The 26,238-nt window shown below is 44.6% G+C and overlaps 1 protein-coding gene and 1 long non-coding RNA gene across 7 annotated transcripts in view; one reads left to right on the top strand and one right to left on the bottom strand.

Annotated features, from left to right (window-relative positions):
* NIT2 (nitrilase family member 2) overlaps positions 1-2,209 on the bottom strand; it is a 717,582-nt gene extending 715,373 nt beyond the window's left edge. Inside the window, exon 1 of one of the 4 annotated variants that reach the window (XM_069639171.1) lies at positions 2,073-2,209. In XM_069639171.1, coding sequence (XP_069495272.1) covers positions 2,073-2,097 — 25 coding nt within the window. In that variant the 5' untranslated portion in view covers positions 2,098-2,209. The remainder of the gene's footprint in view (positions 1-2,072) is intronic. The other 3 variants (XM_069639173.1, XM_069639169.1, XM_069639170.1) reach the window with 3 other exon arrangements.
* On the top strand, positions 2,202-20,979 carry LOC138527857 (uncharacterized). Of its 3 annotated transcripts, none has more exons than XR_011284070.1 (5): positions 2,202-2,286; positions 9,271-9,370; positions 9,697-9,788; positions 17,957-18,144; positions 19,216-20,979. It is a non-coding gene; the product is annotated as an uncharacterized lncRNA (long non-coding RNA). The 3 variants fall into 3 exon arrangements; XR_011284071.1 differs by having other exon boundaries at positions 2,273-2,360; positions 9,697-9,784; XR_011284069.1 differs by having other exon boundaries at positions 2,273-2,360.
* Positions 20,980-26,238: the final 5,259 nt, after the last annotated feature.

The following is a 26,238-nucleotide window of genomic DNA, read 5'->3' as shown; positions in this document are numbered from 1 at the left end:
CAAAGCAACACCACCAAAAAAAACTGGCAGCAAAATGGTTCACAGAAGAACTGAAAAACACACCAAAAAAACAACCGCAAAATGGAAACAAAATGGAGAGAACAATACTTCAGACAAGACTAAATAAAATACCAAAGACAACTCAGACTGTACAAAGCAACAGTCCTCAAGGCAAAAAAATGTTTTAAAGAAAAACTACTACGCCACAAGAATCGGCAAACAATTCATAGAAAGAACTCCATCACCTCTACACAAACACTTTGTGAAAGTCACTTACACCAGAGCAGGGTCTGTGTAGTAGCTGCACAGCAGTTACTGCCTTTTATCGGGCATTAGACTGCGCAGGTATTATTATATATGTAGTCAATTACAACAGAGCAGGATGTGTGTAGTAGCTGCACAGCAGTTACTGCGTCTGCAAGCATTAGCCGGCGCAGGTATTGTTATATATGTAGTCACTTACACCAGAGGGTGTGTGTAGTAGCTGCACAGCAGTTACTGCCTCTGCGAGCATTATCCTGTGCAGGTATAATTATATATGTAGTCACTTACACCAGAGCAGGGTCTGTGTAGCAGCTGCACAGCAGTTACTGCGTCTGCGAGCCTTAGCCCGAGCAGGTATTATATATGTAGTCACTTACACCAGAGCAGGGTCTGTGTAGCAGCTGCACAGCAGTTACTGCATCTGCAAGCCTTAGCCTGCGCAGGTATTATATATGTAGTCACTTACACCAGAGCAGGGTCTGTGCAGTAGCTGCACAGCAGTTACTGCATCTGCTAGCATTAGCCTGTGCAGGTATTATTAGATATGTAGTCACCTACATCAGAGCAGGGTCTGTGTAGCAGCTGGACAGCAGTCACTGCCTCTGCAGGTATTATTAGATATGTAGTCACCTACATCAGAGCAGGGTCTGTGTAGCAGCTGCACAGCAGTCACTGCCTCTGCAAGCCTTAGCTTGTGCAGGTATTATTAGATATGTAGTCACTTACACCATAGCATGGTCTGTGTAGTAGCTGCACAGCAGTTACTGCGTCTGCGAGCATTGGCCTGCACAGGTATTATTATATATGTACAGGGTCTGTGTAGTAGCTGCACAGCAGTTACTGCGTCTGCGAGCCTTAGCCTGCGCGGGTATTATATATGTAGTCACTTAATCCAGAGCACGGTCTGTGTAGCAGCTGCACAGCAGTCACTGCCTCTGCGAGTCTTGGCCTGCGCAGGTATATATATATATATATATATATAGTAACTTACACCAAGAGCAGGGTCTGTGTAGTAGCTGCACAACAGTTACTGCGTCTGCGAGCATTAGCCTGCGCTGGTACTATTATATATGTACAGGGTCTGTGTAGTAGCTGCACAGCAGTTACTGCGTCTGCGAGCCTTAGCCTGCGCAGGTATTATATATGTAGTCACTTACACCAGAGCAGGGTCTGTGTAGCAGCTGCACAGCAGTCACTGCGTCTGCGAGCATTAGCCTGTGCAGGTATTAGATATATATATATATATATATATATAGTCACTTACACCAGAGTAGGGGGTGTGTAGTAGCTGCACAGCAGTTACTGTGTCTGCGAGCATTATCCAGCACAGATATATATATATATATATATATATTTATATTATAGTCACTTACACCAGAGCAGGGTCTGTGTAGTAGCTGCACAGGCACATTAATTACTGCATCTACGAGACTTAGCCTGTGCAGGTACTATTATATATGTACAGGGTCTGTGTAGTAGCTGCACAGCACTTACTGCCTCTGCAGGCATTGCAGAGCCTGAACCGTACCGTAAATGAGCTTCGGAGCAGCTACTGTGGCTATGCCAACAACAGGCTGCCCCGTGTAATTTCAAAACCAGATGTTTAGAAAATCATGTACTTATAATATTTAATTTCAACAAGTGATAAGTGCAACACAAGGAATTACAGCTTCAACGTGCATTCCTAGAGGTTGCAAAACGGATCCTCTTAACAATATAACAACAAAGGGATAAGAACGTCTAAGTTGATGGATGCTAAAATAAATGCATATAAAATTCACTACAAGAGCTGGATCGAATGCACTCACCTGATGCTGCCTGAAAACAAGCCATGAGCGTTTCGAAAAGGGTAGTTTTCTAGTTCCCATTCGAGAAACGGACAATAGCAACAATCCGCCTCCACTTCATCACGTGGGCTGCTCTGCGTCACGTGGGTTTCAAAGTCCGCTTCATCACGTGGGCTGCTCTGCAGCACGTGGGTTTCAACATTCACGTCATCATCATTTTTGCACGAGCTAGAAGGTAAGGCGTTGCGAGAGCGATTCCTCCGTTGCAAAGCAGCACATTTCGTATAGTTGATTGGTATTTGGTTTCTGGCAAGTCTTAAAATTATCTCATGTTGATTGTCAATATTGGGGTGGGTGTATTTCTGTTTATTTGAGTTGTTTATAATGTGCATCGGGTGAGATTTACTTAAAGTACAGGCGGATTCCGTTTTTTTTTAGTTATTTCGGTGTATTTTTGAGATATGTAACGTGCATCACAGGGGTGAGGCAATATTGGGGAGGGGGTATTGTGTATTTTGGGGGGAAGAGATTTACTTAAAATACAGGTGTATTCAGTTCGTTTTGGGGTTTTCTCATGCAGATGTGCGACATGTGTTTTATGGAGTGGGGATGGGCACAGTGCGTTCCTCCCGTGCCAATGTGACTAACACTGTACCAGTGAACAGTACAGCCACCAGTTGTCCTCTCCGCTGGAGGATTTGTTATGTGCAGCAGATTGGGAAATGTGTCTTATGCAGACAGACTCATATGGGTACGAATTTCCAGCACAAATGTTGAGTTATTTATTGGCATTCCCCGGGGATTGTTCATTTACCCCTTTGCAATGTGTGGAAGAGAAGGCTAAACGGAGGCTTTGTATTGCTTTCATTATCAATCACACATTTAAAGTCCCTATCAGTGTTGCCAGGTCGGAAGGAAAAAATAAGCTGAATGCCCTTCCAAAACAAGCTGACTCCCATCCAAATAAGCTGAAAAAACAAGCGTGCACCTAAAAAGTTGTGGAAAAGTCTCAAAAGTAAGTAACATAACACAACAAGAAAAACATACATAGACAGAACACTGACATAGTGTGTTAGAACAACAATATTTTATTGCATGGTGACTAAAAGTCCCAGTTTGCAAAATAATACGGGCCTGAAATACATTGTATTTGTATTTGTTTTATATAGCGCCTTAATCCAAGGCGCTATATAATATTGTAACATGGCCAATTGGAAGCTGAAAAGAAACAATGCCTTCCTGAATTCATCTCTCCAAGAAAATGTTGTATATAGATTCCAATAATCCTCTAACACAGTCTTGCAAAAAAAAGTTTTAAAAAAAATAAATAAAGGATTTTAGTGGATAATGCGTCAGCACTAGGGATATCACCAAGATAACATTGCTATAGATTGATGCTTGCTAAACTAAAACAATCCCCTTCTTTAAATGTCAGTGTGTCTGTCTGCATGACAAAACTTTTAAAGTGCGCTTACATTTTGCATATGTTTAGGCATTTGGCATTGATGGGCCACCTGGTGGGCAAGTAACGATCCCATCAGTGCCAAACACCTAAGCATATGCAAAATACACGGCGCACCCACAGCAAGACAAAGCAGCAATTGCCGTCAAGTGCTGCCAGCAGCCCAGTGCAGGACGCTCTATGCGCTCTACAGTGCGACGTGTAATGGGCTTAACTGCAATATAAACAAGCCCAATTACACGCGCACAGACGGTCCAACAAGCGGACAAAAACCACGACAAGCGACCTCCAAATATTATAAGCGACTTTGGGAAAAAACAAGGCCAAAGTCGCTTATAATAAGCGGACCTGGCAACACTGGTCCCTATGAGACCCGCTAGCATTGTGTGTTTGTTTTAAAGTTTGCCGATACTTTATGAAATGCCTTTACGGCTTAATGATGTGTATCTGTTATGTCATCGTGACGTTTTCACGTGGGGCGTTTAGGATCGCGGAGGCAGTAGCGCTCTACGCCGTGCACGGGCAGGTATTTATTTTTTATTGCGTATTTATAATGCGATTATTTATCTCGGTGAAATGCCAGGTATATTTAATGATATTTTTATTTACATCGAGCTCATACACAGGTGTTTCACAGCGTGGCAAGGGAGGGGAACGGGGGAGAACAAACACTGATGGGTTTGTTTTTCCTATTTTGATTTTAGTTGCACCGTAAGTGGATCTTTGTGTGTCTTCTTGGCTGGTATACCCATCCTCAGCGTCGCCCACCCCCAAACAGAAGTGGTTCATGGCCGTGCCGCACACGCTGAGGGAATTTCAGGGCAGATTCGGCTGCCGCCATCTTCACCCTTATCAAAGGAAATATCCAAAATAATAGTTTAAAACGGCACAATTTCTTTCATGCTGCTTCTTTTCCAAGCTATATATCAATTCCACTTTAAACCACTTCCATGGCACTGGCAATGATTTACTTCACTATGCGAATAATAGTTTTGACCAGTGTTATGTTAACGGTACTTATATAGCGCACCGTCACCAACGGAATTGGTCCCCCAGGCGCTCTGGAGGATCTGTAAATAAGAAGGTGGGATGGGTTAGTAAGGTGGAGAGGGAGTAGGATAGTGAGAGGAGTGGTGTACTCTTGGCAGCTTCAACTCGGTAGACACCGGGTGCTGAGCTTTGGTGCGAGTATTGAATCAGTGTCAGTCCGCGTGTGTGGTTGGTGCGACTTATGTGTTGTTGCAGTGTGGTGAAGTGCGTGCAGCTTGTTGTGCGAGAGATGGCTGTGTGATTTTTTTTTTTTTTAAAGTATGCAGAGAGTTTGAGTTTATATTGGTTAGTGGGTTATGTGACATTTAACATGCAAGCATTCACAGTTCTGTCTAAGTGAAGCACTTGCTGACCTACATAATTCAGTCTAAGTACGGCACTCATTAATCTTCACAATATTATCTAGATACTGCACAGGCTTATGTTCACAATTCTATCTAAGTGTTGGACATGCTAACATTCACAATCCTTTCTAGATACGCCGCAGGCTAATGTTCTCAATTCTAAGTGTGGCACATGCTAACATTGAAGTTCCATCTAGGTGTGGCCTATGCTAACGTTCACAATTCTTGTCTAGATGCGACGCCGGACCAAGTTAGGAATTACGTGCACATGCCAACATTTACAGTTTCATCTGAGTATGCTGCTTGCTAATACTCACAATCCCATCTAAATGGGAGGCAGAGCTAGGAATTCTAAGTGCGGCGCATGCCAACATTCACATTTCTAACATTTCAATTGGAGTTCTATCAAGTGTGGTGTATGCTAAGCCTTCCTAATTCTATCCAAGTAGGCAGAAACCGGTATTCACAACCTATCTAGATGGGACGCAGGTCAGCTCCACAATTCCTTCCAGGTGTGACGCTTGTTAACATTGACTAGTATGTTAGGATGCAGTGTAGGCAGCATTTCAAACACTGTCATGGTTGATATCCGGCTGGTGGTCACCCAACTTTCTAAGTATGCATGGGCTATGTTTATGGCAGACTATGCTATGGGAAGGTAAGGTAGAGTGGCGGGGGCTTGCTGGTGTAGAGTAACTGCTCTACACCCCACCCATGCCACACTTAGTTTTTGTTGGTGTCTGTTAGCTGCTGGCTTCCTTGGCTTCCCCTGCTGACACCTGCCCGACACCTGTAGGAGCCGCCCTTTGCCTTGGGGCCCTTAGCTGAAGGGGCTGCCGGGCCGAGGGCTGCTCTGGGGATTTCAGATTTGTCTTATCAGGTGGCCATTCACGGGGGGCGAGAGAAGGCGGAAAAAACACGGGAAGCTGGTCGGGGGCGGTGGGGGAAGAGGGGACAAGGCTGAACGCCGGCAGATGGGGGTTAATAATTATTTAAAGAAGGGCCCAAAGCGGTCCCAGGGTCTTCCACTCACCAGTGTTGCTGAGTAAATATTCTTTAAAATGCACAATTTGCATCCCATTTTATAAAAAAAAAGCTCCCCCCTTGGGTACTATTCAAACATGGTCAGAAAAGGAATGAATTGCCGTTTACAACTATGGGCCACTTTTTCATTGGTGCCCGAGACAATTTTACGGCCCAATCCGACCCGCACAAGGGAGCAAACCGTACCATCCACCTGTGCACCTAAACTACCAAGAGCAATGTTCGTCTACACTGTGATCTGAGCTCATACAGAGGATTATTTCAAGCAGACTGTTAAAGAATCATTTAAAGGAGCAATTACTCTAGCTAATGGTGAAAGAGCAGATAATCTGTGGGGAAATCGTGGTTTAAACCGAGGGATTGTCCTGCAACCTCATTCTTAAAACCTGCTGATTTCTGTTCGCCATAAGCAACGTTTTCTTTTACTTGAACCACACCCGGCACAGCTCCTGCAGCTCCTCTCTGAAAGCAGTTGGCTGGCTGCATCGTGTGGGATAGTTTCAATGATAAGGGTATTTATTTATTCATGCAATGTTTGACGGCTACCTGTATATTTTTTGTATGCAATGTTGTCGGATACAAGTATCCGACAAACATTGTATAAATAAACGGAGTCGTGGCTGACGACTGTAACTTCCTCTGGTGACCCTGTGCACCCTGCACAGGGTCACCAGAGGAAGTTAGTTTGTTTTTCATCCAGCTGTGACCTGTATCAAAGTCTTGCTGTGTACACGTAGGGGGGTGGAGCCATCAGAGCTCTCATGGCGGCAATGAGCTGCCCCGCCCCCCTACTCTGTGCCGCCGCGGGTGCTTTCTTTTTCTTTTTTTTTTCCAAAGTAACCCAGCGCAGAGCATGGATTTAGAGTTTGCGGCGGCTGACTCTGGCCGGATCCCGCGATCCGGCTACACGTCTGATGCCGGATCTTGGATCCGACGAGAGCCGGCCTAATGACAAGTGCTGCTGTTATCTGCGCAACACGGCTTTCACTGTTATAACATCAATTAGCTCACTACGACGGCATGCAGTTCCCTATGATTTCTGTACCTTTACTGCCTTTACAAGGTGAGGGGTTATGAACATTGCAGGGAAATGTGCCTGACTTTACTGCTCAGAGTCTGTACCACAAGATGTCTCTTAACCCTCCTCCCTCAAACCCCCATATTTCTTTCTTTCTGTATAGCACCGACTTCCTTCATTTCCTTGCGACTTCCTTGATTTACCTGCGTTGTCTCACTGACTAGGTGCCTGCATGTTGCTTTGCTAGTATACAGTGAAAATGCAAACTCCTATGTAGTCTTGCCAGCAGGATAATAGCCATACTGTAGGCAGAGGTCTTCAATCTGTGGGGCGTGTGATCCAGGACAGCAAGAAAAGAGAAAATACATGCTCAGTCAGTGCAACGTGATGAGGGCGCGGGAAATAAATGCAGCATGAACGTGCTCTTTCCTGAATTTGGATCGCGTGTCCACGCTGCGTTGCTACTGACACCAGCGTCTTATTGCCTGGTAAGGGATGCCGCTTCTCGGCTCAGACCGCCACACCACAGTTGGACGGAGTGCCTGGAAGCAAGCGTTTCACGCCTTTGTCGGTCCGTCTGCTTACCTCTCCCCTTTTGGACCCACGAAGATTAATGCGTGGGGAAAGGTGAGCAGGGGGGCTGGATCACTGCAATGCTGGTTCCGCCTGGACCCCTCTCCCTCTGTGCCCCCACCTTGTTGGGCCATGGGGGAAGAAGAGGCGAGCGGCGACGGAAGCACGCATTGCCAGTGTTGTATGATATCCAGCTCCCCCACAGAAGATTGCTGGGCTCTCCAGCAATCTGCCGTGGGGTAGCCGGATATCGTACAACACCGGTCCCCTCCTGCTTTGGCTGTCCCTCTGCCTCGTCACCCCTCTGGTCCATGGGACAACGCTGGCCGGGTCCGAGATCCGGCATCAGATGTCTGGCCGGATCTTGGGACCTGGCCTGATTCAGCCATGACCAGGCTTTATCAAGCCCCCAGCTTTGCAGAGGGAAGCTGGGGGCTCGGTGACTCAGCATTTCCTGGTTATGTTTGCTCATCCCGTTTGTTTTTTCTGTCCTGAAAGGGACACCACGGAAATCAATGGGCCATGAACATCACTGTGGCGGGGAGGGCTGTCGTCAATGTTGAAAGCAGGCATTCTACATGCTGGACACATTATTGTTCAAATGTGTGTTTTACACATTCAAAGGAAAAAAGTAATTTCCAAACTCAAAAATGCTGCTAAACTTAAGTTCACTAGTTTTCTTTGAGATGTGTGTTTTTAAAAAAAAAAAAAATTCTCTCTGAGCACCACACCAATACAATTTGTGTGCCCCTTGCTTTGTGTTTAATCACAGGTTATATATTCATAAATATGTTATGTTTACAAATAACTGCTGTCAGCACAATGGAAGCATTTATTAGGAAATTAAACTGGGTTCATGGGTGCCAACGGAGGCAGAAATACCCCAACCCATCCCTTGGCCATTTTATAGCACTTCGTTTTTTATAAGTAATTGCAAAAAGCCCTTTCGATTTAACAAGTTTTGCATATATATATATATATATATTTTATTGTTTTGGTTAAATTCAACCTTAAACACAGTCTCGGCATGTCAACCTGCTGAGCTACCCTGGGAGCCATCTACTATAGAGCAAGTCTATGCATCCCATGATATATTAAAATCACTGCATTACCAACAGTACATTGGTTGCACCGCTGCCATAGAAGTGATTTAAAGTGGAATTCGTGTATATCATCCTGCTGTGGGTGCCAGGCCTTCGCCTGCATGTGGCACCATATGTTGCAGAGAAGCCAGGGGCCCTCGTGTCTGGCATGGCAGCCGCGGCAGTCTGCTGCTACGTCAGCGTTGTCACCTAACTGCAGTATAAGCTACATGGCTATTACTCGATGTTTCCGAAAGTTGGCTCAGTGAGTTAAGAACTACTGTGTCGTATTCTATGTAAGATATGTAGATGATTATTTTATTGCCAGCAGGCTGGACTTCACAACTGTTAAGGGTAACCTATAACAAGCTGATGCTCTTTCTCTCACTCGCTCTATTATTTTGTTTTGTCTCTGTGACTGAGTACGAGTCACGTTTTCAGGTATGTGCTCTTAACTGCTCTCTCTACCAGCTGGGGTGGACTGGCCTATAGGGAACTTTGAGATTTCCCGGTTGGACCCTGCACCCTAGGTCCCTTTTGTATGCAGGGGAGGATGTGTGCCGACTGGCAGAGTGTAGTGCGCACATATTGGTACGGTCAATCTGGAACGTTTATATTTTTTTTTATTGTACTTTTTCAATTGCAGGAACATAAATTGGCTTAATCATCCCATCTTGGACAGCAAAGTCCCCAGCAGCAATGGCACCATAAAAAAATCCTGACATCTGTATTAGGACTTTCCGACGGTATGAATGTCTTTTTTTTAAAACAACTGTATTTTGCTGTGGGTGATGGTGGGGTAATTTTAAAGGTATAGTAGGAGTCACAATCGGGGATTTCAAACCTATTTTTGAGACTGTTCCTTTCTCATGTCCAGTTTGAGGCGGTACTGAAAGTTCACGTCTCATGTGGGAGTTGCATTTACAGTGCACTGTGTACTCTCTCCTCGTTTCCCAGCTTTACGTCCTGCTTACTAGCTGATGCCTAACACCCAAGAGCTGGTTTTAACCCCTGCTCATTTTTGAAGTCTCAGGTAGACCCATGTATCCTTGACTAGCTGTTTTCATTGCAGCAGCATCGCTCCAAGCGTCAGTGTGTCGACCTAACCACCTGTTTCCCAGCAAGAAAAATCCAGTGAAGCACTTGACCCAGTCACGCAGGCAAGTAAGGATTTCTTCTCCCTATGTAATATTGGTTGAGTAGAAGTGCTGAAGGTTTATATCTGCCCTGTGCAATGTGCATCCAGTTGTGGTTTTCGCTGCCCTGTGGCCTTGTCCAGGACCACACTTCAACAAAAAATTCGAGTTAGAACTTCACGATCTGAACAGGGAGTCTTTTGAGACTTGTATCAATGTGTTTTTTTCTTTTTTTAAATCCAAGCAGCATTTCTGACCCATTTCTGCTGAGTTTGTTTTTCCCTCAAGCTGTTCACATGGTTTTGTTTTTCGCCCCCCCTCCTCCCCCTTTTCACATGGTTAGTTTGGGGGGTTTGCAATGTTTTCAGAGTCAGGCTCCTTTTTTAGATGGATCATTGGTACTAAGTGAAGAAAATATCTTTTTCACTGTACCGATTTGGGGGGGGTGTCGATTTAGAAAGACTGCTCAGAGCGGTCTTTCTAAATCGAACAATCATACTTGTCAAGCCCCTGTCACACATGAGTGCGTGCAGGGGCTGACAGGTGCTGTGAGACCCAGCAGAGTCCTCACAGGAGGCAGAGGTGTGTTTTGGACGTGTGCGCATGTGGGTAAGATGCATGTGTTGGGGGAGGGAAATTAGGGGTTTGGGGGTCCCCCCGATTGACGAGTTAATGAGCGGTGGGAAGGAGGGGGGGCAGTATGTGAATTCTGCACTTTAAAGTCAATGCAAAAACGGCCAGGAAAAATCTGTCTTTTTTTGTGTTCAGGCTTTAAAATGCAGAAATAACACACAGACTGGATAGCTCCCTAGTGCCCAAAGATGAAAAAATCAATGCACTGCAACTCTTGGTTCACTGAAGAACTATCTGACCTTCGTACCAAGAAGTGCAAAGCTCTATCAAGATGGCAATACGCAACTAACCAATCTTCTCTTAACGATTTCAAACTAATCTCGTTGACCTACAAAAAAGCTATATTCCACGCTAAATCTGAATCCTATAACAAGAGAATTACTAATGCCAGCTCCAAATCAAGCGAAATATTCTCTATAGTCAAAGAACTCGCCACACCTGCCTCCAGCCCACACGAAATCAAGGATGAAGCATGGTGCACAGGCCTTATTCAGTCTGCCCTCCTGAATAAAGTCAACACACTCCAAAACAAAATAGCCTCCCAGCGCAAAGCTCTCAGCACCCCCACCTGCTCTCCCACACCTCCCACTAACAACTCTCTCTCACAAACACCCCTTTTCGCTTTCAGAGAAGTCTCAGAGACGGAAGTCAAAGACCTCCTCAAAAAAATCAAACCTTCCACCTGTAAAGGGGATATCTGCCCACCCTTCTTAATCAAAGAATGCTCAGAACCCCTCACCCCCATCATCACGGCTTTCATCAATGCCTCATCCGCATATGGAACCGTACCGCAATGTCTAAAAGAAGCTTGGTTCCGCCCGCTCCTGAAAAAACCCTTTCTCGATCCTTCCTCCCTGATGACTATCGCCCCATCACCACCGTCCCCTTCCTCCTCAAAACCCTAGACAAAGCTGCACACAACCAAATCCAACACTACCTGGAAACCAACACCATCCTAGGCAAAAGACAATCAGGTTTCCGCAGAGGCCACGGGACTGAAAATGCCCTTCTAGATCTAAAGAATCAAATTACCAAAATAATGGACACAGGCAAACCTGCTCTACTCCTACTGCTCGACCTCTCTGCAGCATTCGACCTGGTCGACCACAGCATTCTCACATCTCACCTATTCAATGCTGCACACTTCTCTCACAAGGCAACCACTTGGATCACTTCCTTCCTTAAAGGTAGGGCCATGAAAGTGTACTCTGACCAGGCCAGCGCCCCTCCCACCACTATAAGCTGTGGAGTCCCACAAGGGTCTTGCACTGCACGACCCTCTACAACCTATTCAGCAAACCCCCCTTTGACTTACTGGACTCCCTCAACATAGCCTACACAAACTACGCCGATGACACGCATGTTCTCCTCCCTCTTTCTGGAGATTACGACCAAGACTCAGAAGCCCTCCTCAAAATCTACTCCACCATCCAAGCCTGGATGGCTATCAATGGTCTCTGCTTAAACGGAGACAAAACCGAAATCATCATCCTAGCCCCCAGCGAACACTAACTAAACTCGGCCTCGATTACTCTCACATGATTATTGACAGTATTAGCATACCTGTGTCTGCTGCCGTCAAGACCTTAGGAGTCTACCTAGACGCCACACTCTCCATGACCAAACAAACCATCGCCTCAGCATCTGCTCTGTCCATTAAATTCATCTATGCCATAAAACCCTATCTTACCACGCCCAACTGCCTCTCCATAGCCAGAGCAACTATAGGAGCCAGACTGGACTACTGCAACGCCCTCCTGGCAGGCACATCGACTAAAAACCTAAGCAGGCTTCAAATAGTGCAAAATAATGCCCTGCGCGCTGCACTACACATCCCCAAAACTGACCATATTTCACAGGCCAGAAGATGCGCCCATTGGCTCCCAGTCAAGGAAAGAATCCACTTTAAAATTCTCACTCACAAGTGCATCAATCACACAGCACCCCCATACTTATCTGAATCGATAACATAGAAGTCCTCCACCCGTCCTAGAAGAAGCCATCACGCCAACCAACTCCGAATACCTACTGTTAGAAGAACCAAAGCCGGCGGCATTGGCTTCCCACACATAGCACTTAAGCTCTGAAATGCCCTCCCCAACGCACTCAGAGCAGAACCATCGCTGCACTCCTTTCGCAAATCCCTCAAAACTACACTATTCAACTAACATCCTCCCTCCTTCACCTACACTTGCTCTCTTACGTCTGCTACAAAATGTGTCCTGTAATGAAATTTGCTTTGTAACCATCTTCCTTCCATTGTATCCAGATTATGTCTTCATGTAACAGCATCACGATGCCCCCGGGCTGACGTGCGCTTTAGCAAATTCGAATAAATAAATAAATGGTACAACTGGATAGTTTCCTAGTGCCCGAAGATGGTAGGAATCTCAAACGAAAAGCGCAAGGAGAGGTGGAAACGGACACGAGAAATACAAAAACACGGAAATATGTCTTTTTTGGGTTCACATGGATCACAGTTGCTGACAAGTTAAGCTGCAGTGTGTGGTTTGTGGCTCTACGTTAGCAAGCCTGAAGCCAACACTTAAGGCACATTTGGAAACAAAACATTAGCAAAAAAGACCATGCATTTCTTTGTACGGCAGCTACAAGGCATACACAAGCAAACAACACTGTTAGAACGTGGCCTCAGTACCTGCAAATGCTTTGGAAGCTTCTTACCACGTTATCTGGGGGGGGAGAGAAAGCCCTTTACAGATGCTGAGAGTAATTCTGCCAACAATTCTCACTGTCAACCGGGTAATGCTTAGTGACGGTGCAGCAGAGAAATGCAAAAGTATCTTTGTCTGACACAACACATCACTGACCTGTCCGCTTCTATCAATACAGAATTGATATCGTGCTTGAAATATTTTGTAAACCAATTCAGGGCAGAGCAATTGCATTGACATTGTTAACTACTTCCTAAATTCCCACTGCCTAAAGTGGGAGGCGTGTGTGGTATTTGCTTGGATGGTGCTCCATCAATGTCTGGTGCTAGAATTGGGTTAAAAGCAAAAGTGTTGATAGTAGCTCCACATATATTCTGGATTCACACACACTGCGTGATCCCCTGGAAGCTTTGCCTGTGCGCAATATGGGGAATGGACTCTCTGAGGTGCTGACTTTTTTTGTAAAGATTGTGCATTTTATTAAGATGCACCGCACAAGAGCCCATCTGTTTGCCACATTATGTGCAGAAATGGGAGCTGAACATGATGCTTTGTTTCACACAGTGTTCGGGTTGCTCTCCAGGGGGAAAGGTTTTATATTGTGTTTAGGAACTCTGGAACAAAGTGAGACGCTTTCTCCTGGGTTTAGACCAGACGAAAGAAGAGCCGTGAATCACACTGGCTTGTACTGTTGGTTTACTATGGTGACCTCTTTGAAAAGCTACATTTTCTAAAGCTCTCCCTGCAAGGCACAGAAAAGAAACCACATCATTGTCTATGAACGCAAAAATGTCAGCATTTAAGAAGAAGTTGGAGCTTTGGAGGAGGAGGATTAATGTCTGCTTTCTGACGCGTTTCATTATTAGCAGATGCTCTTGAGGAGGTGGAGTATGATCTTTTCATGTGTTGCTGAATTAATGGGGAAACCATCTCAGAACCACTCTCAAAAGTACTTTCCAGAGGACAATTGTAGCATCAATGACTGAGTGGTTCAGTCTTTTCTATCGGACGTAGGGGCCCTCCCACCTCCCAATACACCTGCAGGGGGAACTAATGGAACTTCAAAGTGACCACCTACTGGAGTCAATTCAAAATAATTGTCCTTTGGCGGGGGGAGTTGGGGGATTTTGGCACAATGCAGTTTCCTCCTTTTATCCAAATGCAGTCAATGTACTGTTACCTTTCATCACCTCATACCTTTGCAAGATTACATTTTCAACTTTTGCAGCCCTAAAGACTAAATAGGCAGGCCCACCCTTCACACTAGCTCTCCAGTATGCCACTGTCCAACTTGCAAGTGACTGCATTGATAGTAATCAAATTATGTCCTACGTTACTCTTTGAAATAAATATCCAACGCTTCTTTTAGTCACGTCCCCTGTAGCAAAAAATTCTAAATGCTGTGTTTCCAAATATTTGCCCTCTAATTAATTTGAGTTATTGCAAGCAATGATTTTGAAAGAATGTTGTTTGGCACCCACACCTCCATTTGGCACCATTCTACACCAGATAAACATTTTGGAGTCCATGTGGATAGAGGGGGCCCAAGCCAGGTACCTTTTCCTTAGTGAGGGCTTTGTGGTGAAACAAGTTTGAAGACCACAAGACCACTGCCCGTAGAAAAACATTTTTTTTTTAAATGGCAAAAAACCTAATTGCTATCTTGCTGGCACCGCTATATGTTAATATATGTTTTGATTGCTAGTTTGGATGAGCACTTATCCTCCCTGGTCCCTAGGGGACAGTGCACGTGTGGCCTTAAACGGCAGAAGCTTAATGTACTAAACAAACCTTTGCAAAATCCCTGGTTGCTAAGTGGTCCATTATCCACGTGCTTGCTGTGTCCTTTGTGTGCGACGTTGCTATGTTTCCGGTATGGTGCATATACAACTTGTACACATGACCGCAACTTCAGTGGGTAGGAGCGAAATCATTCCGGTGCCTTACTGGTAAGGAAAGAGTTGCACGGACCCAGCGATACTCAAGATTGTCGTCTGCTTAAGAACATTGCAGTGTCGCATAGCCCCTGTGAGAATGTGTCTCTTGTATATAGAGGGCACAATGCTTGTAATTTTCAATAAGTTGCCCAGACAGCTGCATGCCAGTGCACAGGCACCCTCTGGCATAGATTTCCCTTGTGTGGGGATTATTGATGTGTGGCTTGTGCGAAGCATGTGTGACTTCCGCAGCATCTTTAATTTTGCTTAATTCTGAAGCAGGGTGCTGAGTGGCAACGTTTTGTTTGGCTAGCATGAAGGCTGGCTACGTTTTGAAGTGTGTGGCAGACTGTTTGAGCTGCTGTTTGGTACAGGGTGTGCTGCACACAACGCCAGGTGTAGTCTCAGGCTGGGGATGGTTGACATGCCCTGATGAATGAGTTCTTTGATTCCTGCGTTCCTCCTTCTGGTGGCACATGGTGATTTGGGCTTAGATTGGCTGTTGTGATTCGGCGCACAGAGAATGGTTGCAGATATTGGCCATCCAAGCTCTCATGAAGAAGGGAGAGAAAGACTCCTCTAACCAACAGTGACAGATGGCCCCCATCTATTTATTTCTCTTAGCAATGCTTGCAACCTGATCATTGCTTTCACTTAAGCCATTGAACACCAGCCAACTAAAAAGAAAAGTGGCATCCATTAATTGTCCAGCAACTGAATTTGCATAAAAGGAGAGTTTCAATGCTCCACCCTCCCACCCCAAGCCCCCCCCCCCATTTCAAGCTGGGGAACATTGTTGAGATTTGTGTAATGTGAAAAGTGTACAGGGCAGGTACTCCATGAAGTTCAAGGTCAAAGCACCCCTAAAGAGGTTCTGTAAAGCTGCCCCCCCTAAAAAGCGAACTGTCTGGCATTCAAAGACAAAGACTCATTTTATATTTTAATGGTTTTGAATATTTTTTTCACTGCTGGAAGTTACAGATGCTGTACCCGCAAGGCAGAGCTTTTTGCGCCATTTATTTTATAGGGCACATAGATGGCTTGTTCACCCCCGTTTTCCATTGCCTTTTCGGTTCACGGTAGGGCTAGTTGTGCCAGCCTTTATGCGCAGGGGACCGTGTTCTAATTCCCCTCATGACTCATGCTCTTCTCATCTACGTTTAGTTTGTTCAACACTTTGGGGAAATCGCTACCTGATTTAATATATACAAATGTAAGTTTCAGGGACTCTGGATTACTGCATTTTCTATTTATACTTATGCCATATTCTCTATATAGGTTGATGAGTTTCCCAGAGGGATGTTATCGCCCCTTCAATGCGTTTTTGTTTTTTTTAATAAATTTTTTTTTTACTTGACCTCAGCAGTTAATTGAAGATAGTTTGCCTGTAAACTTTATTGAATGGTTGCTAGGGATAGTGATCCCTGTCATTAATTTTGAAAATATCTTTTTTGCTCATTGTTTATGATGATCTGGGGTGAATGCATTTTTTATGTTTTTTTTTTATCTAATGAGGGGACCAGCTAATTCTCGTTAGATGATGTTGAGCTATTTTCTTGCTTGTCTGGATTTTTCAGCAGCCTTGTGTATCAGGACTGGCGCGGTAGCGGGAATTTTCTGACCTGGGCGTGAAAGCAGTGCTGTGAATTGCTTTGCTATTTGAAAGTGGGAGGTCACTTTATTCCCTTAACCCCTTAAGTGCCAAGGGCGCGGTATCTTGTCCTTGGGATTACCTCTCTGTTGCCAAGGACGAGATACCTCGTCCTTGGCACCAAGCGGTTAATGAAACAGAAAACGTTAGAAGGCATTGAATGGTGAAATACCAAAAACACCAAAAAAGGCCTTGGCACTGGGGGGGAAAACCCATGGCAGTTAAAAGGTTATGGCAGTGGTCTTCAAGCCTTTTTATGCGAAGCCCCCCCTTGAGTAAAATAATTTCTGCCCCCCGCCTCATTCTTATATTTTCTATTAAAAAGTCACCATAATTCTTCAAGCCCCCCACCAACTGGCATCCTTTGGGCCCCCCCGGTTTGAAGGCCTCTGCCATAAGATGCCCGAGCTGTTCAGCATACAGACGCCCCCTTTTCATGGGTGGGGCGACTCCTTCTCAGTTCCACACAATGACTGTTATACAGATCAGGCTGATTGCTTTCAAACCGTTGCCAAGTAGGGGATAAATGCTCCTACTGGCTGCCCCTCTCTGGCTTTAATGCTGTTGCTGCTCCAATGCCCCCACAATGTTCCAAATAGTCCATGCCTTCCTCAGATAGGTGCACCCGACCCTCTACGTAATAGGTTATCTACATGTATCCAGCCGTGGTGCATGTGTGAGAAACCATGGCTTGGTTTACTTTTTTGCAGGATTTTTCCACTGCTATGAGCGCTGCACTAGTTCAGCTGTAGTGTACAAATTCTTGCACATTAGCAATGCTTATGCGGGGGGACTTGTGACCCTTCTGGAGGATAGTGCCTGGCTCATATTAGCAAAGGCCTTCCTGCTAAGGTGTAATATTTACTTTTTGTTCCCCCAGTGAAGATCACTTTGGTCATGGGTTCTGTCACTGCATATCCTCCTATTTCCTGTACATGTTGCTGTCTGCAAGGTGGGGCTCTCTATGGTTGATATTTACATTTAAGAAACTGAAACATGTGTTTGTCTTTTAAAGGGCACACACAAAATGACTGCAGCATTTTAGGTACAAGAGCTCTGCAGTTAAAGTATTGCCTCTCCAGAACACACACCTCTAAATTTGCGAACAGATAACTAAAGCCACAATGGGTGGAAGTCTTGGAGGAAGTTAACCAAGCACCAAGAGACGCTTCACTCATAAATCGGAACACATCAGGCAGGAACATACATAGCAAGCCCACTATAAATTAATGGTTTTGGGTACAGACCTGGTTCACAAATACTTGGCACATAATACATTTACATATTTTATTTCTTCTTTTAGACAATAACTGAAATCATCATGGCACTCTTTGATTCAGACAATTCTCTGTGCATTTGAAAGGATGGGGAATTTGAGCCTTTGCAATTCCTGGTGAAGTTAATTGGAAATTGCTGATAGAGGGTATCGATGAAAGTAGAAGAGAAATACGTGAAGAAAAGGATTTCAAGGAGTCATGCTTTTCTAGTTAGGTAAGCAATGTGTGTTCTTTTTGTTGTTTTTTTTTTTGTTCATTTATTTGATGTTTGGGGAGGAGGGTACATCTGACGTCCCTATTTGGAGTCGTTCCCCTTTTTCACACATGCAGATGAATGCTACACAATGCCCACCTCATTTACAGCATCTCTTTCCTCTAGAGTAACTATAGATGGTCTACTGATTTCTCTTATGTTATTGGCGAAGCGCTATGGGTTGAACGCCCTCGGGGAACGTAGTCCAGGTCAGAGTATGTGTGCAGCTAGGACAGAGAATGGATTGCTATTGGTGAATCGCACTCTACCTCCTTAAAGTTAGGAATACAGTCTTTTAGAATGAAAGTAAACTATCAGGGTATTCATCTGTAGGTGAATTTATTCCCATAAAGTCAGCCGACGCATGTTTCGACCTTAGCCGTCTTCAAGGCCTTGAAATTTAAGTTGATTGTGAAAATATCTTGAAACAATTTTCTGATAGTACTTGATGATTAAAGGGTTGAGTCGCGAGAGACCTGTCAATGGCTGGCACGTTGTGCTAAAAGTCTTTAGTGGTGCTTGGACATCCTGGATTGGTTCCCAAATCGAAATTCCTAAACTATCTTTTTTTTTTTTAATTTTCTTTCTTTATTTATTTTTTTATTTTTTTTACACATTGGATTCAATCCTGAAGATGTAGTCCACGGATTGGGGAACTAATCTAGGATGTCCAAGGTAGAGCGTGATTAGCAAATACCAATCCGTTTTCTGTCCTATTCATTCAAGGTCTTTATGCGTAGACCTTGTGGAATTGGTGATGCAGCTCGCCACTATTTATAAATTATAGTGGTCACGGCGCACTCTTAACGGTATGTACCCATACACATTGTTATGTGTGCAGCTACACTGAGTTGTGGGTAGCTGCATGGGGAGAGAGGGAAATCACCAAGGAGAGCAAGAATAAGCAAAATTCCAAGGGGGCGGATAGGGTCACTCTTAAGGGGAGTCACCCCAGTGTACAGCTCAGGCAAAATGTTTGTTGCATTGGTAGTCACATTATGAAGTTTCAACTTGCCTTTTTCTTACCCGCAGCCAAGAAACAGTATTAAGACGCAGGAAACATTTGTTGAAATAACGAAAAGCTATAATTGAGGCATTAAAAAGAAAGGTAGAGGAGAAATAGCAGCTACTTTTGGAATCTGAAAAAGAAGATGCAGTGAAAAAAACAAGAGAATTATATTGTAAAAGCTGATGGGTGAAAACTGACTATTCTAAAAAGTATTAATGGCTGTTCACAAAAGCTGGAATTACTTTTTGGCAAGGATGGCTAGTGTTCTTCATTCCTTCCTCGGAACCTGCCTATTACTTTACCTGGACAATTGATAGACAGCATTAAATCGGCAGATGTCTGTGTAGTGTTGCAGTTCCCAGAGATGTAGCTGTGCAACAACTGCAAAATATTGGACTATAAAGTAACCTGTCAATTGTCTGCTACAAATGTTTTGTCGGACGGATCTAATTTGACAAGCTCAACTCTTATCACCACGTCTTCTTGACAGTGTGTTCTTGTTACAGTATGACGGTCATGCCTGTTTGGACCATGAAGTGACACCTACACGTTACCACACACCTGTGCAATCTTACAGATTACGGTTTAAAAAAAAAACAATGGAATTGGAACATCCCCACAACCGAGTTTGGTTGCTACGTCAGCCACTGCTACTAATGTACAATGTAATTTTAGCTCACATGCTGCTCTGTGAAACTGAAGATGCAAGTGATCTTGTGTGTAGAACTATTATAGTTGATCTGGTGAATTTGTAGGTTGGTGCCAACTTGTAAATGGTACATGTTTTTGTGCTATTGGATTTCTGGGTCAGCTAATGTTTTCTTGGGTGTGGTGAATGGTCGAACTAATTGCTAGCTGCTCATAGTGATATCGGGTGAAGTGATCAACAGTCTCTTGTCATGCAGGTAGACCTTCTGTTTAGGTCACTGAAAGTGTTTATTTTAGTGCAGTGATTTGTAATAGTGGGAGTTTGTTGGGTGTGATGCCATGTTAGCTAGAGGGTGAGGTATGAAATGAGGGAGTTTAGAGGTTGGTTTGTGACATGGGGTGGATTTGTAGGCTGATTTTGTATACTAAATCAGCAAACCTTAGTTAATGACATTTGAGTGCTCTAGCAAAGATGGCAAGTAACGGCTGTAAATTCCATGTTTTCCAGTACACTATCCATAAGTCTAACCCTATAGTAATACCACCCATCTTACACACAAGGAATCAAAACCCTTTTCCTAAATCGTTTGAAAGCAACATCCTTCTGAAGTTGTCTGCAATAATCGTTCACAATTTCAAACCCATCCTAAAGTTGTCACAGGGTCATCCTGGAGTAATCCCCCACATATCCTGAAGTTGTCATGGGGTCATCCTGGAGTAATCCCCACCCATCCCTGAAGTCATCGTGGAGTAATCCGCACCATTCTGAAGTTGTCATGGGGGGTCATCCTGGAGTAATACAAGATCATCACTGGAAGTAATCAGAACTCCTCTTGGAGTAGTTTCTGTGATAACTTTAGTCATCTCATTTGAATATTTCAGCCTATACACATACTTAAGGGTGGTTTCGGATGATCTCCCTGAACTAGCCATGGATGACTCTAGGATGGAGTCACCTGATGACTCAAGAATGATTCCAGGAAGATCTTCCTTTTTGACTTGGGATTGTTTGTGTGGTTAAAGGAATGGTTCGCCCAGACATTTTTATTGCAGAAAAAGATGGGCAATAATCTAAAAAATCGAATGGCACTCTTTTTTTTAAAGTCCCTATGTAAAATTTTGAGAAAATGAAGCTCAACATTTTTAAAAGGAAGCACATGGGGGCATCCATTTTGTGAAATGGATTCCCGCCGCTGTGCTCGCTTTGGCTTTTGCAGCACTAATGAAGGAAAAGCCAGCCAGCTGTAGTAAACCAAAGCTACCACTGGGTGGCTTTTCCTTCATTGGTGCCGGGACTCGGAGGACGCAGACCGGAGACTATAGGCAGAAAAGCTGCAGCTGCAACTCGGTAAGTGCTATTTATTTTTTTTTAAAATAAGCACTAGCTGCGTTTTTTTTTCTAAGTTTTCCGGGCTGGAGTAGCCCGTAAAACTTAGAAATAAAACCACAGCTTTAAAAACATAGTATTTATGTTTGCGGTAGCTTTTGAAGCTACCGCAAACATAAATACAACGTTATTGTGTTTGAAAACGCTGCAGATTTTGTTTCTAAGTTTCTCGGGGGAGGAGAAGAAATTTAGCTTTTGTTCACTACAGCTGGCTGGCTTTTCCTTCATTAGTGCTGCAAAAGCCAAAGCGAGCACAGCGGCGGGCATCCAATTCACAAAATGGATGCCCCATGTGCTTCCTTTTTAAAATTTTGAGCTTCATTTTCTCCAAATTTTACATAGGGACTTAATAAAAATCGATTGACACTTTTTTTTTTTATTTCCCATCTTTTTTTGCAATAATAATTTTTGGGCGAACCATTCCTTTAATTTCATCTACTATGGCTAGTTAGTAGGCGGTGAAATTGGATGCACTAGCCGAATTTGATTACCAATGGATGTTAAACCTCGGTTCACAGTATTACATTTAACTTGACATTGTAATAAAAACAAGATTTAAAGTAAAATATCTGTTTGAAGTAAGCGAATGTAGAACGGGTAACACATTTGAAGGGATCAATTACTTATACAAAGTGCTATTTACGAAAAACATAGAGAGCATTTAAAGCGTAGTTTAGAGGCGAAATTCACATGGGACGAACACATACAGCACATAGACATTTCCTAGCAACTTACTAGACATGGCTGCTGCAACAGACATACTAGACGTGTAGAGCACTGCGGTGCTAGAGTTACAGGCAGACGAGAAAGTGCACGCTCATGCAAGTAAAGCAAGTCGGGGAATTGCAGTCCTGCAATTACGTGACGTTTTGTATCTGAAAATTGCCAGCTATTTTGGGAGTAAAATGCGACATATGGGATCAGGTAGTATATAAATGGGTTCATAACGCATACTTTGTGCGGGTCCCTTTGTAGACTTTTAACCTGGTACGTTTACACAGATTGAGCTATAGTGGCACTCTAAAACCCACCCCTAGCGGCGCCCGTCGGGAGAGAAAGTGACGTCAGAGGGTAGATCATGGTGCTTTGTCAATGAAGAGGCGGGAAATGTCCATCGCTGTCGTGAAGTCTAGCGGCTCTGGCTTTCTTTAACTGATCATGGTGTAGAGGTTCCCAGTGATATTCGACTTCTTCTTTGAACTGGTATGGTATAAATGGAAGCATTTGGGAAAACCCAAGAGTGTGATTTTGAGAAAAAAGATGTAGATTTATATTTGTCTATTTACTTGCACTGAATAGATGAATATTTCAGGATGGTGAATGCTATTAAATGAAGAAACAAATGTCAGCATTTGTGGCTGCTTAATTCTTAGTCTCAGGCTCAGTGCAAATAGGCTGGGTTGGCACTCTGACAGGGTAATTTTGGTCTATATTATAACCTTGCTACTTTATACAGAAAGCATGTTAATGAAACATAGCTCTTGTACTAATCTACAGGAATACTGGGATGAGAAGTGGCTAAACCCAGTGATTTAAGTGGGGTGGTTAATTAAGGGGGGGCACTCGTTGGGGCGTGGCATAGGCATGAGAGATTAGGCCACGCCCCCACCAATAGCCCCCCACCACCCCTCTCACATTGCCAGCCCTTGCATTCAAACAGCTGTGGTTAAAGAAATGCCTGGGGGGGTCACTACCCCTCCCAGGCAGCCCTTTAACCACATGGCTCCTTGAATGCAATGGGCTGCCTGCTGCTTGATGTCCCTTTATTCGAAACAGGAATAGGGCTGGGTTGGCCAACATCTCCTTTTGTTTCCGAGTAAAGAGCTAACATGACATGCAGTGGACGCCCTTTAACCAATCACGGTTAATGGGCTTCCTGCTGCATGTTAGTTCTGTACTCAAACAAAAGGAGAGGCTGCTAACCCAGCCCTTCTCCTGTTTGTGAATAAAGAGACGTAGTGATGTTTTTTCTTTTTTCAAATTCGAAATGCTGGCACCTGAAGGCAGCCATGTAACCGTGCAGCGCTAGGCTAAACAGCTATCTGAGAGGTCAGCATGGCTGGGGCTAGTTTGGGACAGCCCCGGCACGGCAACGGTTCGGGATCTCATTGCAGAGACTGATGGGGCTTGGCACAGGCACTCTGAAAGCCATGGCTAAACCACATACTCAACCCTCATACTACTACAAACCAACAGTGATACCAATCATACCTACACAGTCAAGAATAAAACCTCCTTCCCATTTTGTGGTAACATTGGGTCGAAGGGTAGGCTATATTCTTGAGAGGGGTATAAATTTGTTAACAATAGAGACCCAAACAGCAGTACAAGACTCTAAAATAGAGGAAAAACAAATCAAGGTTCTATAAAAAATATACCAAATTTCATTAAACACACCGATATACAAATAACTGACTATAAAAACACTAGGAAAAAGCACAGAAAATGCGGAACATGGTGCTGAAAGCACTCTTGGGAAAGTAGTAAGGAAGAAGGGCAAGAACTTGCATCAATGTCACTTTTACAAGGATATCTTTTGGTAGAAAAGGGTACCACTGGGATAGGGCCTCTGGTTCTTGGGTGTTTTGACAACGTTGAATCAGGCCTCAGTGTTGTCACGGCACCCAATGTCTACAGGTGCCGGTTAAGGTGCATGCAGTGGCAGTGCTATACCAAGTGGTGCCTTCGCTGCGCTCCAGGCACTTACCTGCGGGGCCCCGGGCGGCAGTGTTGTACCGTCATGGGGGATGCCATATTCCACTTTGTGTGCATGCGTAGAGGACCAGAGTTTGGTTCTGCACATGCACAAAACACTGTGCCTTTACTGTTGCCACGGCAAAGCAGTAGGAGCATCGGCTTCATGCCATCTCCTATTAATGCTGTTCTGACAGTTTGGACAGTGTGTTGAAAGCTTTTCTATCCCTGGCAGGGTTCGAAATTGACATGTGATGAGCAGGAGCTAAAGCCAGCTCCTGGGTGTCGGGCATCACCCTGTAGGCAGGAGCTATTGCTGGGGAACCAGGAGCTACCAGAGATACTCCTTTAACTTTGTGTCCATTTTGTATGAACCATTGTGTTTAAATGTGTATCAGATGTGTTCTAATACTTCTTTATTAACATTCTCAAATACTCAAAAGTTAATTTCCCATTCACATGTTTGGAAGGCACCAGGAGCCAAAAGTAGCTCCTGGTAGCTGTTGATTTCAAGCTCAATAGGACCTACTGTGCTAGAAGCAGGAGCTAAATAGTTCCAAACACCCCTCAGTTTCCAACCCTGCCCTGGCAAAGTGATGCTGTCCTGTTTCTTCCTATTTTCTGTCTACCTGGCATTCTTCTGTTGCCTGAACTTGCCTGTTTCCCTCCCATTCAGCTCTCTGCTTGCCATCCTCCCTGAACCCTTCCTCCTTCGGTCACCCAAGGCCAGTGCTTGCACTGTTCCTTCTCCACGTTACTCTGTGGGTGTCTGCTGTTCCGTGGGGTCCTGTGTTGGTTTGAAAGGCGTTGAATGGGGTTCGAAGCTGTGCGAACATGGATCCTGTGTTAGACCGAAGGGTGTTGAATATGGTTCAAATGCTGTTCAAAGCTGTGCAAACAGGATTCCAGCTGTTCTTGGACTCTGGGTGCTGTAAATGCCAATCAAGGGGGGCTCGGGAGCAAGATAGGCAATTTTCCTCTTCACTTCAAATCAGGCAATCGGGAGAAGCTAGCTGACACCTGCAGGAGTCTTTCACCTTCGATCATGAAGCTGGATAACGATGCAGCTGGCACTTGATCCAATATCGGTCACCCCAACGTTCCCTGTGGATGTTGAGGGACAGAGCTTTCCTCTGCCTTGGAACACCCTTCTTCACCTCTGGCAGAGGGTTTTGGAAAGGATTTCACTTTCAACAGGATCCAAATGACTTCCACTGTTCTTCCAAAACAAATCAAGGAAGAAGGGGAGACTCCTTCCTTATAAAGGCAAAAAGCCTCTGTGGATTGGATGAAAGCATGCTTGCTGTATGTGTTCCAATCCTTTCAAGGTAACCAGGGGTGTTGCTAGGTCTGTAAAAGATCTGGGGCTATGCTAATGTCGAGACTGTCGGGACTCGGGGCTAGCTAGCCTCTTGGTTGTAGCCCCTGTGATTCTATCCGGGCTACAACCAAAAGACCAGGGGCTTTAGCCCCCTCCCCCCGCAACGCCTCTGAAGGTAACCTTCTTGCATCATACCCAAACTGCTTTTCTCTGCAGGAGGTGTAGGAGACCGGATGGAAAGAGAAGACCACAAAATCAAGGTGGAGGAATCCTTCCCCCAGGCCCTTTTTGCTCTGTCTGATTGTCCTAGCTCGTTTCCCCTATGCAAGCCTGCAGCTCCAAAGACTGTTTTCTATGCAACACTCATGTAAACACAGACGGTTCAAGGGTTTTTATTTGATTTTTCAGAGCCCCAGAGCCATCCTTTTCTATCTCTCATCTACAAAACGACAATGATCCTTAGGTCAGGTGTGCCTACTCCCAAGATTAGTATTTATTGAATATTGACCCCCTTCAACCTACATTTTTTTTATTATTTTCAACATGGACAACATACAATCAACAATTATGCATGTCAGTTCTTATACTTATTCCCATGCTGTTTTACCCCCCTGCCCTCCTCCCCCCAACCCAAGCCTACCACACCCCACCATCGTCTTCAATCCCTTTCTATGGGCGTCTCGCCATCTTCCCCACCTGACGGGGTGTCTGCCTCTGGGCTTACCCGGTCGGACCCAGTCAGAATTGCTACCATGTGTTTCCAGACAGTCAATGTATCCTCTTCTCCCCACCCCCCCCATCCCCCCCATTTGCTGCCTCATTCCACACCATATTTTCAGCATTTGCCCATTTCTGTAGGTCGTAGCACCAGGCTCCAACCTGAGGTCTCCTGCTCGCCTTCCACCCCATTGCTATCCTACGTATGCCCAGTATGTATACTAGGTCTTTGAGCTTGCTCACATGCTTAAGTTTGCGCGGTCTGGGGAACCCTCCCAG

This window comes from Ambystoma mexicanum, chromosome 7q, assembly GCF_040938575.1.
Source record: "Ambystoma mexicanum isolate Mex_15411 chromosome 7q, UKY_AmexF1_1, whole genome shotgun sequence".
Taxonomy (NCBI): Eukaryota; Metazoa; Chordata; class Amphibia; order Caudata; family Ambystomatidae; genus Ambystoma; species Ambystoma mexicanum.
This window is presented reverse-complemented; position numbering and strand designations above follow the sequence as displayed.